Source organism: Penicillium bovifimosum (assembly GCF_028826915.1).
Source record: "Penicillium bovifimosum strain IBT 22155 chromosome Unknown utg000005l_segment0_segment0, whole genome shotgun sequence".
Lineage (NCBI taxonomy): Eukaryota > Fungi > Ascomycota > Eurotiomycetes > Eurotiales > Aspergillaceae > Penicillium > Penicillium bovifimosum.
The window spans coordinates 619,111-632,903 of NW_026622714.1; the positions used below are offsets into that span (position 1 = coordinate 619,111).

Below are 13,793 nucleotides of genomic sequence, written 5' to 3' on the forward strand. Positions count from 1 at the left end.
ATTTGCTCGATCTCCCAGTCGTTAGCGGCTGCAATCGCAAAGAGCATCTTGTATGTCATTGGCTTGGCGACTGAAGCAAAGGTCTCGTCAAAGTCGACTCCTTCGATCTGTTCGAAACCTCTTACCACCCAACGACACTTGAACGTGACGATCTCGCAGTGTGGGCCGAGCTTGTGCTTTAACACCCACTCCCCGTCCAGGACATGCATAGTCTTCGTTCTTGGGACCAGCTCCCAGGTCTTGTTGTCTTCAAGGGATTGGAGGTCGCGCTTGACTGCAGGCAGCCAGTCGCTCCAGCGTGGAGACCATCTTGCGTCGTCCAGATTCTTTGGTTCTGGTGGAACTAGGCGGGCCTTGTTCTGTGGATGGGGCTCGTGGAGGAGATATTCTTCGTCGGTGGGGAGGATACCCGCGTCAGAAGCCAGGAGGCAGATCAATGGTCTTAGGGTCGATTCATGTGTGTTCCCGAGAAGCCCGAAGCGCTTTGGGGGCTGCCCTTCGCCTTTTCGAGGCGAGAATCTTGCGTCTACTTCTTTCATCCATGGGTAGCCCAGGATCATTTCGTCAATCTGGTCTTCGATGATCCAAGCAAACACTCGTCTTTGTTTGTATGAGTGGACATCGAGATCGAAATACGTCATCGCACGAATTCGGCCTTGATCTTTGATAACGCCATCAAGGATACGTGGTCTAACACGGATGCGCGGGAGTTTCAGCGAATCGACAAGTGTGCCATTTACGGCAGCATAGCAAGTACAACCAGAATCAACGAGTGCTTTAGCAAATTGAATTCCATTAACTAAGGCTTCTGCGTAGAACGGGCTCTCTTCTTGTTTCAACAGCTTCTCTTCTCCCTCCAGCTCCTGCTCGCGACTGAGGGCAGGAGCTACTCGTTTTCCGACTCCTCCTCGTCCTCCGACGACACATCTTCTACAGTAGCCGTTCGCACTTGCGTGCGTTCCTTGCTCGTGGTGGCGGTAGTCACCCGAGGCCGTGTGGCGTCAGTGGGGCGCTTGGCGGCAGCAAGGGGACAACGATTGATCCAGGATCCATCTCGTCCGCGGCGGAGGCAGCGTCCTTCTCTCTTTCGGGCCTCCAGCTCTCCACTCGTGACCCACTTGGCACGCTTCCCAATCAGTGCCTGGTCCTCAGGGCGGGAGGATGGGTTGCCTCCTGAGTTCCTCACCGCGGCGATCCTGGTGGCCGAGGGGGCGTCGGGTCCCACTCCATCATGTCCCCATCGGGTTGGGACTTCCTTGTACGTGGTGTGGTGCGTTTCGCCAAGTCACGCATGTCGAGATCGGTGCTGATCTCGTGCAACCGGCGAATGACCGCCTGAAAGGAGCTCGGCACGCCTCGGTTGCAAAGGGCGTCGAGCATGGTGCTGTTCAGTGCACCAAGCAGAATCTGCCGTTTCGCCTCGTCGTTCCAATCCAGGGCTCCGGCGTCGGCAAACTCACGCTCTAGCTGGGGAAGGAACTTGGCAAAGGCCTGTTCGTCACGCTGCTTGATGTTGTGCAGCCGTCGGGCGGCCCGTGCCCGAAGGTTCGGGTCGCCGTAGATCTCCTCCAGGCGATCGAGGAGCGTGTCTGGAGAGGCATTCCGCTCCAGGAGGTGCGTGGTAACGCTGGCCAAATTCTTGGCCGCCACGGAACAAGATTTCCCTCGATGGAGATGCGACCGGTGGAAACAGGGATTCAATACGGTAAGGCGGTTTGCAATTTACGTTAAACTTGAGGAAAAGTAAATACATCGGGGGATCTTGTGTTGAGTTGAAGGCTACGGCACGTGACCGGCACGGAAGAACCACTCTTCCGTGCACTGGCCAAAACACTCTCTCTAGCCCCCTGACGGCTTCTAGTCAATCAATCCATCCAATACACAAGATATATCCTGAATCCTACATCTGTAGAATCAACATCTTGCGCTCTTGTAGCCTTTTTGTGGGTCATGTGATCCACGGCCTTGGCAGTGGTCCTGAGCGGGCTCTGGCCCGTGACAATATCATCATGTTAGCAATCCAGGCTTTGTTACATTGCTCATAGTTATTGCCTCATACAGGGCTCATTCTTTGCATGCCTTCAGCATTACTATACTGTTTCTAAAGTCCCACTGTATTCCCGGCTGGCCAAAAGGATGCAGTGAGAATTAGCCCACGTATTCAAGTGCCTGTCCCTGTATGGATGAAATACACTATTTTCCACCATTTCTCAAGATTTCTGTCCCAAATGCCAGCATCCAACGCGCCTAGAAGAATATGACGACAGTTTTATGGATCATGAGTTTCGATCGCTTCAAAGGGGATACTTGAAGCTGCGCCTAAAATCGGGCAATGCCCACTTAACCATCCACTCCGACTTTAGTAGCACTTCAGCAGTCGGTCGTTCCTCAGGTCTGAATGACAGCATCTGGCGCATTAAATCCAGAAAAGCAGTTTTCTCGTTTCCTTCAATCCCCTTTCCATCCCGACGCCTCCATTTCTGCACACCGATCTCAAATGACTCTTCAAGAGTAGGCCATCTATTTCCCTGTGAGACTCTGTTGGACACCCATACTCATCGAAGAATCGAGACCGTCCTTCCCAGTTCTGCCACCAATCGGAAGGCATAGGGCCCAGTACATCTACATGCTGAGACACTATCTCATCCTCATGCACAAAATCGGTGCTAAAAATTGCCTTCATTCCAATGATCTCCCAGATTGCCGTAGCGAGACTCCAGATATCTGAGGGATATCCGAGCGGGTTCTGTGATTCGAATTTGGCTTCTGGAGCTCGGAACGCGGGTGGAGTATGGCAGTCTCGTCCTAGACGAGTTTCCGTGGCTGGAGAAAAAGCCTCACCAAAGTCGCTTAGAAGGACGTGCGCGTCGGATAATGAGAACTTCTCCGCATATTTGCCTAGGAACAAGGGCAAAAAGGCCTTGGTCGGAGCATTAGGGGGCAATGGCTCACCGTCACATCGAGTAACAGGTACTGCCTCAGGTTCGCCATATTTTTCATATAGTTGCTTGATAGAAAGCTCGTCGAAACTTGATGGAAGCTTGATCAAAATGTTGCTCAAATGAATATCTAGATGAAAGATATTTCTTATCAGTTACTTGTACGAAATTGAAACAATCGTCATCGTTATAACATGCCTCCATGAACATAGCCTTGTGAATGTGTATAAGCAACGGCCTGCGCAAGTCCATATGATATTGCTCGACCCACTTCGAGGGGGAAAAGGCGGCTAAAAGATATCTCTCTCAAGTTACATTGTGCAGGGGCCATTGTGTAGCACGTATGCTCTCCATTGGGCCCTCGCACTTTGAACTCATCTAGGAAAACAGATATTAAACCGCGCCCAGGGTGTACGGGCGAAGACCCAGAGAGTGGAGCAGATAGAGCCTTGAGAATCTTTGCCTCGCGCCGAAGAGAGTTTGCTGTGTTGATCTTGACAGCAACATATGGCTGTAGACGAGTGTCCCGGGCAAGCCAACCCGTCGAATAGCCTCCAAAACCAAGCTTGTCTACAATGTGATATCGGTCTTGTAGGACGTCCCCGACCATAACGGGATGATAACCTCCAGGCCGGTATTCATCAAGTGACTCCACGCCCTTAACCCAGTTGTACTCGATGCGATGGTATTCGGCCATTGTGGAGCCCAGGCGTCCAAAGGGGCTCAGGTCGACCTTTTGCCCTTTTGGTCGTTGCGGAAGGGATTGGAAAAATGGGACAGGATGCCGAGATTGCGCCGGTGATACAGAAAAGCGGAGGGGGTTGGCAAGTATATTCAAGCAGCGTGTCATAATAGTCTGAGAGCTGAACTGGATCCTACATAGTATTTCGCGGGCTCACGTACTTAGTGTATTAGTCATAACAGAACAAAAACAATTATTAACTATCGCCATAGTATTTCGCGGGCATTTTCCTCAACCTCCTCCATTTCGCATCTAAGGTCCGTAATCTGCTAGATAGCAGCTGATATCATGTGATATGTTTATTTAAATAATCCTTCCATCATCAAATTCCCCAAAACCAATCGCTATGTCTCAAAACCCCGCCTGTCCATCACCCCCCGAACTTCTGGCAGCGTGAAGCGACCAGCCCTAAGAGCGTGCACTTGGACATAAGTCTCGTTTTCGGCTGGGTTTATTGTCATGATGTATTCGGCAATTAAAAAGAACTATGGCAGAACAGGGTACAATGGAAGCACGTTATCTAGTACGGCTCTGGCGGCTTCTTTGACCTGGTCACCTGGGTGGGGAAATGAAGAAGTTGGGGATAGATCTGGGTATACCCCAATATTGGGGTAAACGAAAGCAGATCATACACAGCGTGTAAGGATTATAGTCTTGCAAGAGTTCCCAGAGTAGGGTACACTCTAACTATTTGATTGTACATTTCATAATTCTCTTCCTCTTTGTGTTCCTTCGTCTTCGTGGCGTCTCCTCCTCTCCACGCAACACTCGCAGGATTCCGAAAAATGACGGCCGACAAAGCAAAGCGTATTGGCTTTATTGGCCTTGAAAACATGGGCCTCTGGATGGCAACCAACTTGGCCGAAAAACTGCCGGTCAATTCGAAGCTTTACGTCTTCGATATTGTCACAGCTCTCATGCATGATGTTTGTGCGAAGTATCCAGAGAAGGCCCTGGCATGCTCTGGCCCAAAGGACGTTGCAGAGAAATCGGTCTGCATCCCGAAATCAACCTGATTGCTGGTCTTCAAACTTCAATGCACTAAATCCTATTCTAATTCTAGGACATCATCATTACCATGCTTCCTGAAGGAAAACATGTCAAGGAAGTTTACATGGGACGGAATGGAATCTGCTCTAGCGACGTCAACAATAAGCTTCTGGTCGATTGCTCTACTATTGACACCGCAAGTTTCCTAGAAGTCAAGGACCACATCACAAAGCACTTCCCTTCTGCCTCAATTTACGATGCCCCCGTCAGTGGCGGTGTGATCGGAGCGAAGAAAGGAACAATCGCGTTCTTCCTCGGCTGCGCCAAAGAAAACACTGAGATCGACAAACTGAAGCAACTATTAGGTCTCATGGGTGAAGAAGTCATCCCATGCGGTTGTCCCTCGCTCGGACTGGCAGCAAAGCTTTCCAACAACTACTTGTCCGGCATCATCGCCATCGCCTGCTCGGAGGCGATGGACATGGGCATGAGATCCGGACTGGACCCGCGAGTCCTCTCCCAGGTCTTTGCGGCAGGCACTGCCCAAAACACCATTTGTGATCGGTTCAACCCAGTGCCCGGGGTGTATGCCGATGCGCCGTCTTCGAATGGGTACCAGAATGGATTCAAAGTCCAGCTTATGAAGAAGGACTTCTCGCTGGCTCTGGATATGGCTCGACGCGTGGGGTCGACTAACGTGCTTGGAGATGTTGGACTGGAGACATACAGAGGTGCTAGCGAGGATGAGCGGTGCAGGGATTTGGACTCGCGAATCGTGTTCCGGTACTTGGGTGGGAATGAGAATTGGCAGGTTGAACGCTGAGATCTGTTTCTACCTAGGATGTATCCATATACTCAGACCTTAAGTGCGTCTATAGATATCTACGCCCTTGCGTTTAATTTGATGCAGACCAATACCTTAATCTGAGCTGAGGCTGCTGAGGTCTCATCTTTTGTTGACGGCGACGCCAGTGCTGGCGTTAATCGGATAATTGGCGCAATCAATGGATCCTACCACACTAGAAAATAATATAAAGAAATAAGAGAATATATATGCTGTAAGAAAAAGCCGGTCAAAAACATCTATGGGGGGACTGATCCCGGGTGAGTTAGGGCCTTGTGGCTTTGCTGGATGCTTCACCGAACTTTGGGATAAGTAGAACGAAGGTAGGCTGATACTTGATAATTGGGTGTGATCAGAATTAGATTAATGTTATTTTTGACGAGCTCATGCCATAGTTATTACTTATTCCAAACGAGACATGACAAACGGGATGATGTGGAAGCGTTGAACGCGGAAACGTCACAGGGCGGTCGAGTTTGTCTAGAAACTTTTTATCTTGCGACGCCACGATCTTCAACCACCTCCCACCTCAAAATGGCCGCTCCAGTACCATTAGACCGACTACCCCCCACGACGACTGCTTATGTGGTCGCAACAGCCATTATCGCAGGCGTGACCGGATACTTCCTCGGCCAAGGGTCCACGCTCAACCTTTTCAAAGAGAAAAAAGAAGGATGGCCGAACAGCTACGATGTGAAGGTCCATACACACTCCTCCGACGAAGAGGACGAAGAAGACTCTGAAGAAGAGAGCGACGAAGAAGACGAGGGCAACGGCGAAGAACTGTCCAGTTTCAAGGACAACGACGAGGAGGTGAAGTTGGTGCTGGTCGTCCGCATGGACTTGGGCATGACCAAAGGTATGTGATCTACGTCGCTCCAGCTCTTTCTTGCAATTTCATAGCAAGCGCTTACGGGGTTTCTCTTCCATAGGCAAAATTGCCGCCCAATGTGGCCACGCAACCCTCGCTTGCTACAAATACTTCCTCGAATACGCGCCCAACTCGCCCGTCCTCAAGAGGTGGGAGCGCTACGGTCAAGCCAAGATCGCGCTGCAGGTCAGGTCCGAGGAGGAGCTGCTGGTTATGCAGGCTCAGGCTATGAGCCTTGGGCTTTGCACGCGTGTTATTCAGGATGCTGGGCGCACCCAGATCGCCAGCGGTAGCAAGACTGTGCTGGGAATTTTAGGTCCCAAGAGTGTGGTGGACGGCGTGACGGGACACTTGAAGCTGTTGTAAATTACATACTGCCTTGCATAAATAGAGGTAATGATGATAATGACCTCATCGAAAGAGTTTTGCACAGGATTCATCGCGTCGAGTATGAGATGCGACTGGACATCATTGCTCGTCGCGTTGACGCGTATGTGCGTAATACCGAATGGCTTTACGCAGTAGCTTAGCCCGAGAAGCCCATTTCTGCACTGGCAGAGCTGATAAACCCAAGGATGTCTTCTACGAAAAAATAGGAATTATATTCAAGAGATGTTGGCAGTCATGGTTATTCCCTAACCTCAGTGGCCAACGGCCAGTCGGCAAAGAGACATGAAATATGACGCCGCCCAACACCAAGCAGCCAGGCCGAGCTCACCAGTGGGAGCTCAAGACCTGCGTTCAAGGCGCGGACAATTAATCTGAGATCTGTCGACCGGAAACCGTAAAGGCCATCCACGCAAAAAAAGATGGCTCCAAGCTCGTCGAACTGTTCAGCTCTCAACCACCACGTAGAAACCAGTCAGACTGGAATCTACGGGCAGGAAATCCAAACACAGATCCGTATATAGGTGAAGAAGAAAGGAAGAAGAAAAGGGCGGAAAGGTTCTTATTTATGTGCCAAGTGGGGCCGCTAGGATTTTATGGCGCTAGGCCAAGATTGGTATAGTGGGCGGTGGTATGGTCATGTGATCAGATTGCGATTATCAGGGTAGCAACTGGGAAGTGTTGCGCTGAAGATCATTACCTTCCCATCACCTTAAGTCTTGCTCAACACACCGTCAAAATGGCGGACGCTTTATCTATTGAGCAGAATAACAAGATCCGAGTGGCACTCGGCCTAAAGCCGCTCCCTGTTCCCGGCGCTGGCCCCGAATTCAGAGAAGATGACAGCGAATCAGGCGAGGAGGAAGACCCAGCGAGCACCCTCGAGTCGCGACAGGCGCAAAGCTACGAAAACTGGAAGAAGCTCCAAGATGCCGCCGAAGCGAAGAAGAAGCGGGATGAAAAGAACGCCGCCGTCAAGCGAGCACGCGATATTGCCCAACGGAACCTTCAACTCCAAGGCGCCACACTGGGCGAGGCGGGAGGCGACGAATTAGATACGAAGGCCTGGCTATCACAAGCTAAAAAGCGACAAAGGAAGATCGAGAAGGAACGCGCCCTCAGGACAGCCGAGGAACTCGCAGAACGGGAGCGTGCCGCAGCGATCGAATACACTGCTGCTGATTTGGCCGGTATCAAAGTCGGACACTCTGCCGCTGATTTTGACGATGAAGATCAGATTTTAACACTGAAGGATACCGCGGTGGACGCCGAGGATGAAGATGACGAGCTGGAGAATATCGAGATGGCCGAGAGGGAAAAAACCCAAGAAAAGCTGGAGCTCAAGAAAAAGAAGCCCGTTTATGATCCTACCGCGGAAAACCAGGGGATCCTTTCTCAATACGACGAGGAGATCGATGGCAAAAAGCGAAAGAGATTTACGCTTGATGCGCAAGGCTCGACCGAGGAACGCGAAGCCAAGCGACAGGAAGTCTCCAACCAGCTGAAGAAGAACATTATCAGTCTCGACATCGAACCAGATGTGCCATCATCTGATTACATGGACATCAGTGAAGTTAAGATTAAAAAGCCTAAGAAGAAGAAGGCGAAGGCTACGAAGCGGAGGACTTTGATGGACGCGGATGACATCGCTCCAAACGAGGACTCTATCGATGCACAAGGATCATCGGCCATGGAGATTGATTCAAAGGCAGGGGTTCCGGTTCCTGGACGCCGTAAACCTGCCAACGAAGAGATCTCCTTCGTTGACGACGATGACCTACAGGCCTCTCTTGCGTTACAACGACGCGCAGCCTTTAAGAAGCGTAAGAAGCTCAGCCCCGAGGAACTTGCCAAGCAGCTGAGAGAAGAGGAATCCCAAACCCCAATGGAGATTGAAAACTCGGAGAATGAGGATCAGGGAGAGGGTCTGGTCATTGATGAGACGTCTGAATTTGTGTCGAATCTACACAAGCCTACGCTTCTTGAGCAGGAGGAACGATCAGCATCAGTCGCCGCTAAGGAGCATAAAGCCCCTACAGCAGAGCCTGAGGAAGAGGGTGTTGAGGTCGACATGGACCGTTACGGCGACGTTGAAGATGAAGAGGAGCTGGCTGCGCGCATCAAGCGTGATGAAGCAGTCGAAGCTCAGGCTCAAGCACAACATCTCACGGGCACCGGTCTAGAAGAAGAATCTACTCTGAACCAAGGTCTTGGGGCCACACTGGCAATGCTGAAGTCCCGCGGCCTCGTCAAAGACACAGACAGTGCCAAACAGCACGCACTCATGCGCGAGCGCGAAGAGTTCTTGGCCGAAAAAGCACACCGCGAGGCTGAGATCGAGCGACGCGCCCGGTTGCAGCGTGAGCGGGACCGTACCTCCGGAAAGCTCGAGCGCATGTCAGCCCGGGAACGGGAGGAGCACGCCCGCTGGGAGAACAAGCAGCGTGACCAACAGGAGGCGCGTCATATGGCCGAAGTGTTCAACCGCGAATACAAGCCCGATGTGCGACTGCGCTATGTGGATGAGTTTGGTCGCAACATGAACCAGAAGGAAGCCTTCAAGCAACTCAGTCACCAGTTCCATGGCAAGGGCAGTGGAAAGATGAAGACGGAGAAACGTCTCAAGAAGATTGAGGAAGAGAGGAAGCGTGAGGCCATGAGCAGCGTCGACAGTAGCCAGCACACTGGTATGAACAATGTCGTGGGTGATGCTGCGCGCAAGAACCGCCAGGCTGGTGTGCGCTTGGGCTGATCATTCTATCTTGTCTTCATTCTCCTGTAAACCAAATACCAATTGCATGATATCCAAACTTGAGGTCTATAGTATTCTAGGACTAGAGGCGTCTTAACCTAGCTTGTATGTATTGACGTTATTGTACTCCGTAAGTTAGTACTGCGGAGTTACGGTGTAGGTCTTGTTGATCAGGAACGCTTCTGTATCTCCGCATGTGGGGAGAAGTTTATTTTCTTCATCCCCAATTTAACCGAAGTTACTGTGTACTGTGTACTGTATTGCAGCTGTGAAGCACTATTTGAAGCAATTAGGTACCCATAATACCGTCAAACTTTACGAATGATGGGGAAATAGGAGAAGGCAGTTGTACCCCAACTCCGTGAGGGGAAAATATGTGGAGTCAGACAGCCTCGATCAGTTCACCGGGGGATTCGACTCCCCCGGAGCAATTGCAGATCGGGAGATACATCTGCTCCGTACATCTTCATCGACAAGGGGTAGACTTCAATAAGGGTTGTACGTACTGAATATATCGACATTATCTCACGTCACATTCCAGGGTGAATTCTGTAGAATATCAATCTGTCGAGCCAGTGATCAAAACATATGAAGGTGCATAACTAGGAGCAGATGAGGTGGTACTTTGTTCATGAGCAATTTAGCCGTGCGACTCGGGTGTTCGTTGTACCTGGTACCTCGGTCGGGGTGGAGTCGCCTACCAACTGGCAGGTACCCGATACCGCTATCACATGAGTCAGGGCAAAAACACCGGGACTGGGTCTCCGATCCTTGAACCTTTATTATTTCTTTCTCCGGCCTTTCCCTTTCCCCCTTCCATCCCAATATCGGAGGTCTAGCTTCTTTGTCAATTCTCGTCCATCTCCTCTGCCATACACAATGCTCTCCACTCTCAGAGTCGCCAGCCGGTCGGCTGCCTCCCGTGAGGCCAGCATGCGCACTGTCGTGATCGGAGCTAGACACGCCTCGGCCTGGTCCAACGTGCCCCAGGGTCCTCCTGTAAGCTTCGTTGAAAGCTTGCGATCATCGCATTGATTAGAGGGCCAATTCTGACGTAGCTGGGTCAATAGGACGCTATTCTCGGCATCACCGAAGCTTTCAAGGCCGACTCCTTCAAGGAGAAGATCAACCTGGGTGTTGGAGCTTACCGTAAGTATTGCTCCCATACAATCAACTTGCTGCGCAATGATTTCGATTGCTAACGAGACATGCGCGTTTCTCAGGTGACGACCAGGGCAAGCCTTACGTCCTGCCTTCCGTCCGCACCGCTGAGGACAAGGTGGTCGGATCACAGCTCGACAAGGAGTACGCTGGCATCACCGGCGTTCCCTCTTTCACCACCGCCGCCGCCGAGCTCGCCTACGGCGCTGACTCCTCCGCCATCAAGGAGAACCGTCTCGTCATCACCCAGACCATCTCCGGTACCGGTGCCCTTCGTATCGGCGGTGCTTTCCTCAAGCGCTTCTACCCCGGCGCTAAGAAGATCTACCTCCCCAACCCCAGCTGGGCCAACCACAAGGCTGTCTTCTCCGACTCCGGTCTCGAGGTCGCTCAGTACAGCTACTACAACAAGGAGACCATTGGCCTCGACTTCGAGGGCCTGATCGCCGACATCAAGGCCGCCCCCGAGGGCAGCATCATCCTGCTCCATGCCTGCGCTCACAACCCCACCGGTGTCGACCCTACCGAGGCCCAGTGGCGCCAGATCAGCGATGTCATGAAGGAGAAGAACCACTTCGCCTTCTTCGACATGGCCTACCAGGGCTTTGCCAGTGGTAACGCTGACAAGGATGCCTTCGCTCCCCGCCACTTCGTCAAGGAGGGTCACAACATTGCTCTGTGCCAGAGTTTCGCCAAGAACATGGGTCTCTACGGTGAGCGTGTCGGTGCCTTCTCCCTCGTTTGCGAGAATGCCGAGGAGAAGAAGCGCGTCGACTCGCAGGTCAAGATCCTCATTCGTCCCTTCTACTCCAACCCTCCCATCCACGGTGCCCGTGTTGCCTCCACCATCATGAACGACCCTAAGCTTAACCAGCAGTGGCTCGGTGAGGTTAAGGGTATGGCTGACCGCATTATTGAGATGCGCTCTCTCCTCCGCACCAACCTCGAGAAGCTTGGCAGCAAGCACGATTGGTCCCACATCACTAGCCAGATTGGCATGTTCGCCTACACTGGCCTGAAGCCCGAGCAGATGGATGTCCTTGCCAAGGAGGTAAGTCAATGTCGAATTTCAGTGTACTTTCCCAGGGCCGTTTTGCTAACAATTATTCTAGCACTCCGTCTACGCCACCAAGGACGGCCGTATCTCCGTTGCCGGTATCACCTCCGCCAACGTTGAGAGACTCGCCGAGTCCATCTTCAAGGTTACTGGTTAAATTCAAAATCGCCTATATAACCTAGAAGGTATAGTTTTGCAAGATATACGATAAAACGAATGCTGGGAAGTGAGAGAAACGGGGCCTGTTGGTGCTTTGAAATCCAGGCACTCCTGTACTGATATCTAATGTCTCTGTTTCAAATTTAGCATGATCAGGCTATGTCCGTCTTAACGGGGATCTTGGTATCATCTTTTGACCTATCTCTATTCCTCTCTGGCCTACGTAACTCATTGCCGTCGTATTCCTCACTCATCTACATTCGTACCAGTCCACCTCCCAATCTTCTCCCAGATCTCCTCCCTCGCAACCATCTGCACCCACCAATTACCATACCCATCCTTCCCCGTAACAGCCACCAGATTCCGCATTGCACGCTTATCCAATCCCCCCGGCGTAGCAGCATTGACATAAGAAGGCCGACAAGGACTCCCATCCCCACCAACCCTCGCACCCCCAAAATCAACATCAAAGAACCCACCCCTCCCCCAATTCGTACAGAGAATACTCAACTGCCCCGGCTGACCAACCATAGGCAGATGTCCCGTCTTCCTTAGCGTCTCCTTCCCCAACGCCGAAGAAGCAAAAACCTGCTCCTTCGTACGCTGTAATTCCAACGCCCTCCTGATCTTCATCGCAACAGACCCCAACCGACAATCCGACAGTGGATTCGCTCCAGCAGATCCAAATTCCCCCGCTTCAAAAGCCGCAGACGCACCAAGCGTCGCGTTACCAATATACACACCGGGCGAGGGCAGCGCCAGCGCAGACCGAATATCGAAAACATTAGCTATATTCACCGGGCATTGTGGGCTGGGATTATGTGCTGGAATGAGCATTGTCGCCAGCCAAGCGAGGAGGACATCGCTTTCGCTAACGAATGGTCGTGGCCCCTCGCCACCGGTGTCCAATTCCCGCATCGTCTGCTCCCGCAACCTCCGCACGACCTCAGCGGGGATAACGAGCCCTTTATCCTGGAGAACAGGGAACCGGAATTCCTCCCACCACTTCCATATCGCAGCCACGCCGAGCTGGAACCAGCCGAAGACATTTCCTGCTAGCGCGTGTTGCGAAGCGGGACGGTCTTCAGTGTGTTTCTCGAGGATATCCTCGTCGAAGCCGAGAAAGGGTGGGACTTCTTCTTTACCGGATAGTACCGCTGTCCACGCCTTGATCAATCCCGATAAGCCCATTGCGTCTGTCAGCGTGTGCTGGAATGTTACGCCGAGGAGCGTTGCGTCGTTGAAGAGAAGTGTATGGATGAATAGCTGCGGGATATCGTTTTCCAGATAGTCTTGTAGACAGCTTGGTGCCGTCTCGTGGCGGAAGAGGGAGTTGTATTTTGACATGCAGTCTATGACGTGGACTTTGGGGTTCTGTGTGTCTGCTTCTTTGATTGCGGGCATTTGGGAGGCTAGAGGGTGGGTGGTGATGTTCTGGTCTTGGTGTTCGGTTGTGAATATGAAGCCTGGTCGGTCTGAGGTGAATTTGGGGGGTAGGTGGTAGGTTAGCTTGCCTGAGCTCTGTTTGGTATTTACTGGTTAGATCGAGGAACTTCTTTCGGTTAAGGAGGGAGGGGGAGAGCTTACATCCATTCGTAGGCGGGACCCGAGTTTCCGCCAGTTGCCTAGCTCGAGGAGGCGGCTTAAAGAGTTGCGAAGTCGCTCTGGGTCGAGTTGTTCGTCGAGGCGGAAGCCGACTGTTAAGCATATTGCTTTTACATGGGGGAGGTCGTCCCAGAAGTGGAATGGGATGATTGTGTCTGTGTCTGGGGATGTTGGCTCAGATGGAGGGCCGCTTGTTGGACTCATTGTGGAAGCCTCGGTGCTTCGACGGAGAATTAAGTCCAGGAGGATGCTGGTAGACTACTAGGTTTGGATTGGAAAGACCCTG

General features: G+C 51.9%; 6 protein-coding genes across 6 annotated transcripts; 4 read left to right on the top strand and 2 right to left on the bottom strand.

Annotated features, from left to right (window-relative positions):
* Positions 1 to 886: 886 nt before the first annotated feature.
* Positions 887 to 3,789, bottom strand: N7515_005398 (uncharacterized protein; the record flags this gene model as incomplete). Its single annotated transcript, XM_056666142.1, has 4 exons — positions 887 to 1,173; positions 1,263 to 1,627; positions 2,538 to 3,069; positions 3,339 to 3,789. The coding sequence occupies 4 exons, from the start codon at positions 3,787 to 3,789 to the stop codon at positions 887 to 889; spliced, it is 1,635 nt and encodes a 544-aa protein (XP_056519738.1).
* A 677-nt stretch (positions 3,790 to 4,466) lies between these two features.
* Positions 4,467 to 5,494, top strand: N7515_005399 (putative 3-hydroxyisobutyrate dehydrogenase; the record flags this gene model as incomplete). The annotated part of the gene is made up of 2 exons (XM_056666143.1): positions 4,467 to 4,673; positions 4,745 to 5,494. 2 exons carry the CDS (start codon positions 4,467 to 4,469, stop codon positions 5,492 to 5,494), a joined length of 957 nt encoding a protein of 318 aa, XP_056519739.1.
* Positions 5,495 to 6,049: 555 nt separating this feature from the next.
* On the top strand, positions 6,050 to 6,752 carry N7515_005400 (aminoacyl-tRNA hydrolase PTH2; the record flags this gene model as incomplete). The annotated part of the gene is made up of 2 exons (XM_056666144.1): positions 6,050 to 6,374; positions 6,448 to 6,752. 2 exons carry the CDS (start codon positions 6,050 to 6,052, stop codon positions 6,750 to 6,752), a joined length of 630 nt encoding a protein of 209 aa, XP_056519740.1.
* Positions 6,753 to 7,195: 443 nt separating this feature from the next.
* Positions 7,196 to 9,525, top strand: N7515_005401 (U4/U6-U5 snRNP complex subunit SNU66; the record flags this gene model as incomplete). Its single annotated transcript, XM_056666145.1, has 2 exons — positions 7,196 to 7,289; positions 7,442 to 9,525. The coding sequence occupies 2 exons, from the start codon at positions 7,196 to 7,198 to the stop codon at positions 9,523 to 9,525; spliced, it is 2,178 nt and encodes a 725-aa protein (XP_056519741.1).
* Positions 9,526 to 10,404: 879 nt separating this feature from the next.
* On the top strand, positions 10,405 to 11,900 carry N7515_005402 (aspartate aminotransferase; the record flags this gene model as incomplete). The annotated part of the gene is made up of 4 exons (XM_056666146.1): positions 10,405 to 10,524; positions 10,596 to 10,674; positions 10,749 to 11,737; positions 11,799 to 11,900. The coding sequence occupies 4 exons, from the start codon at positions 10,405 to 10,407 to the stop codon at positions 11,898 to 11,900; spliced, it is 1,290 nt and encodes a 429-aa protein (XP_056519742.1).
* A 248-nt stretch (positions 11,901 to 12,148) lies between these two features.
* On the bottom strand, positions 12,149 to 13,711 carry N7515_005403 (Transferase; the record flags this gene model as incomplete). The annotated part of the gene is made up of 2 exons (XM_056666147.1): positions 12,149 to 13,423; positions 13,490 to 13,711. 2 exons carry the CDS (start codon positions 13,709 to 13,711, stop codon positions 12,149 to 12,151), a joined length of 1,497 nt encoding a protein of 498 aa, XP_056519743.1.
* Positions 13,712 to 13,793: the final 82 nt, after the last annotated feature.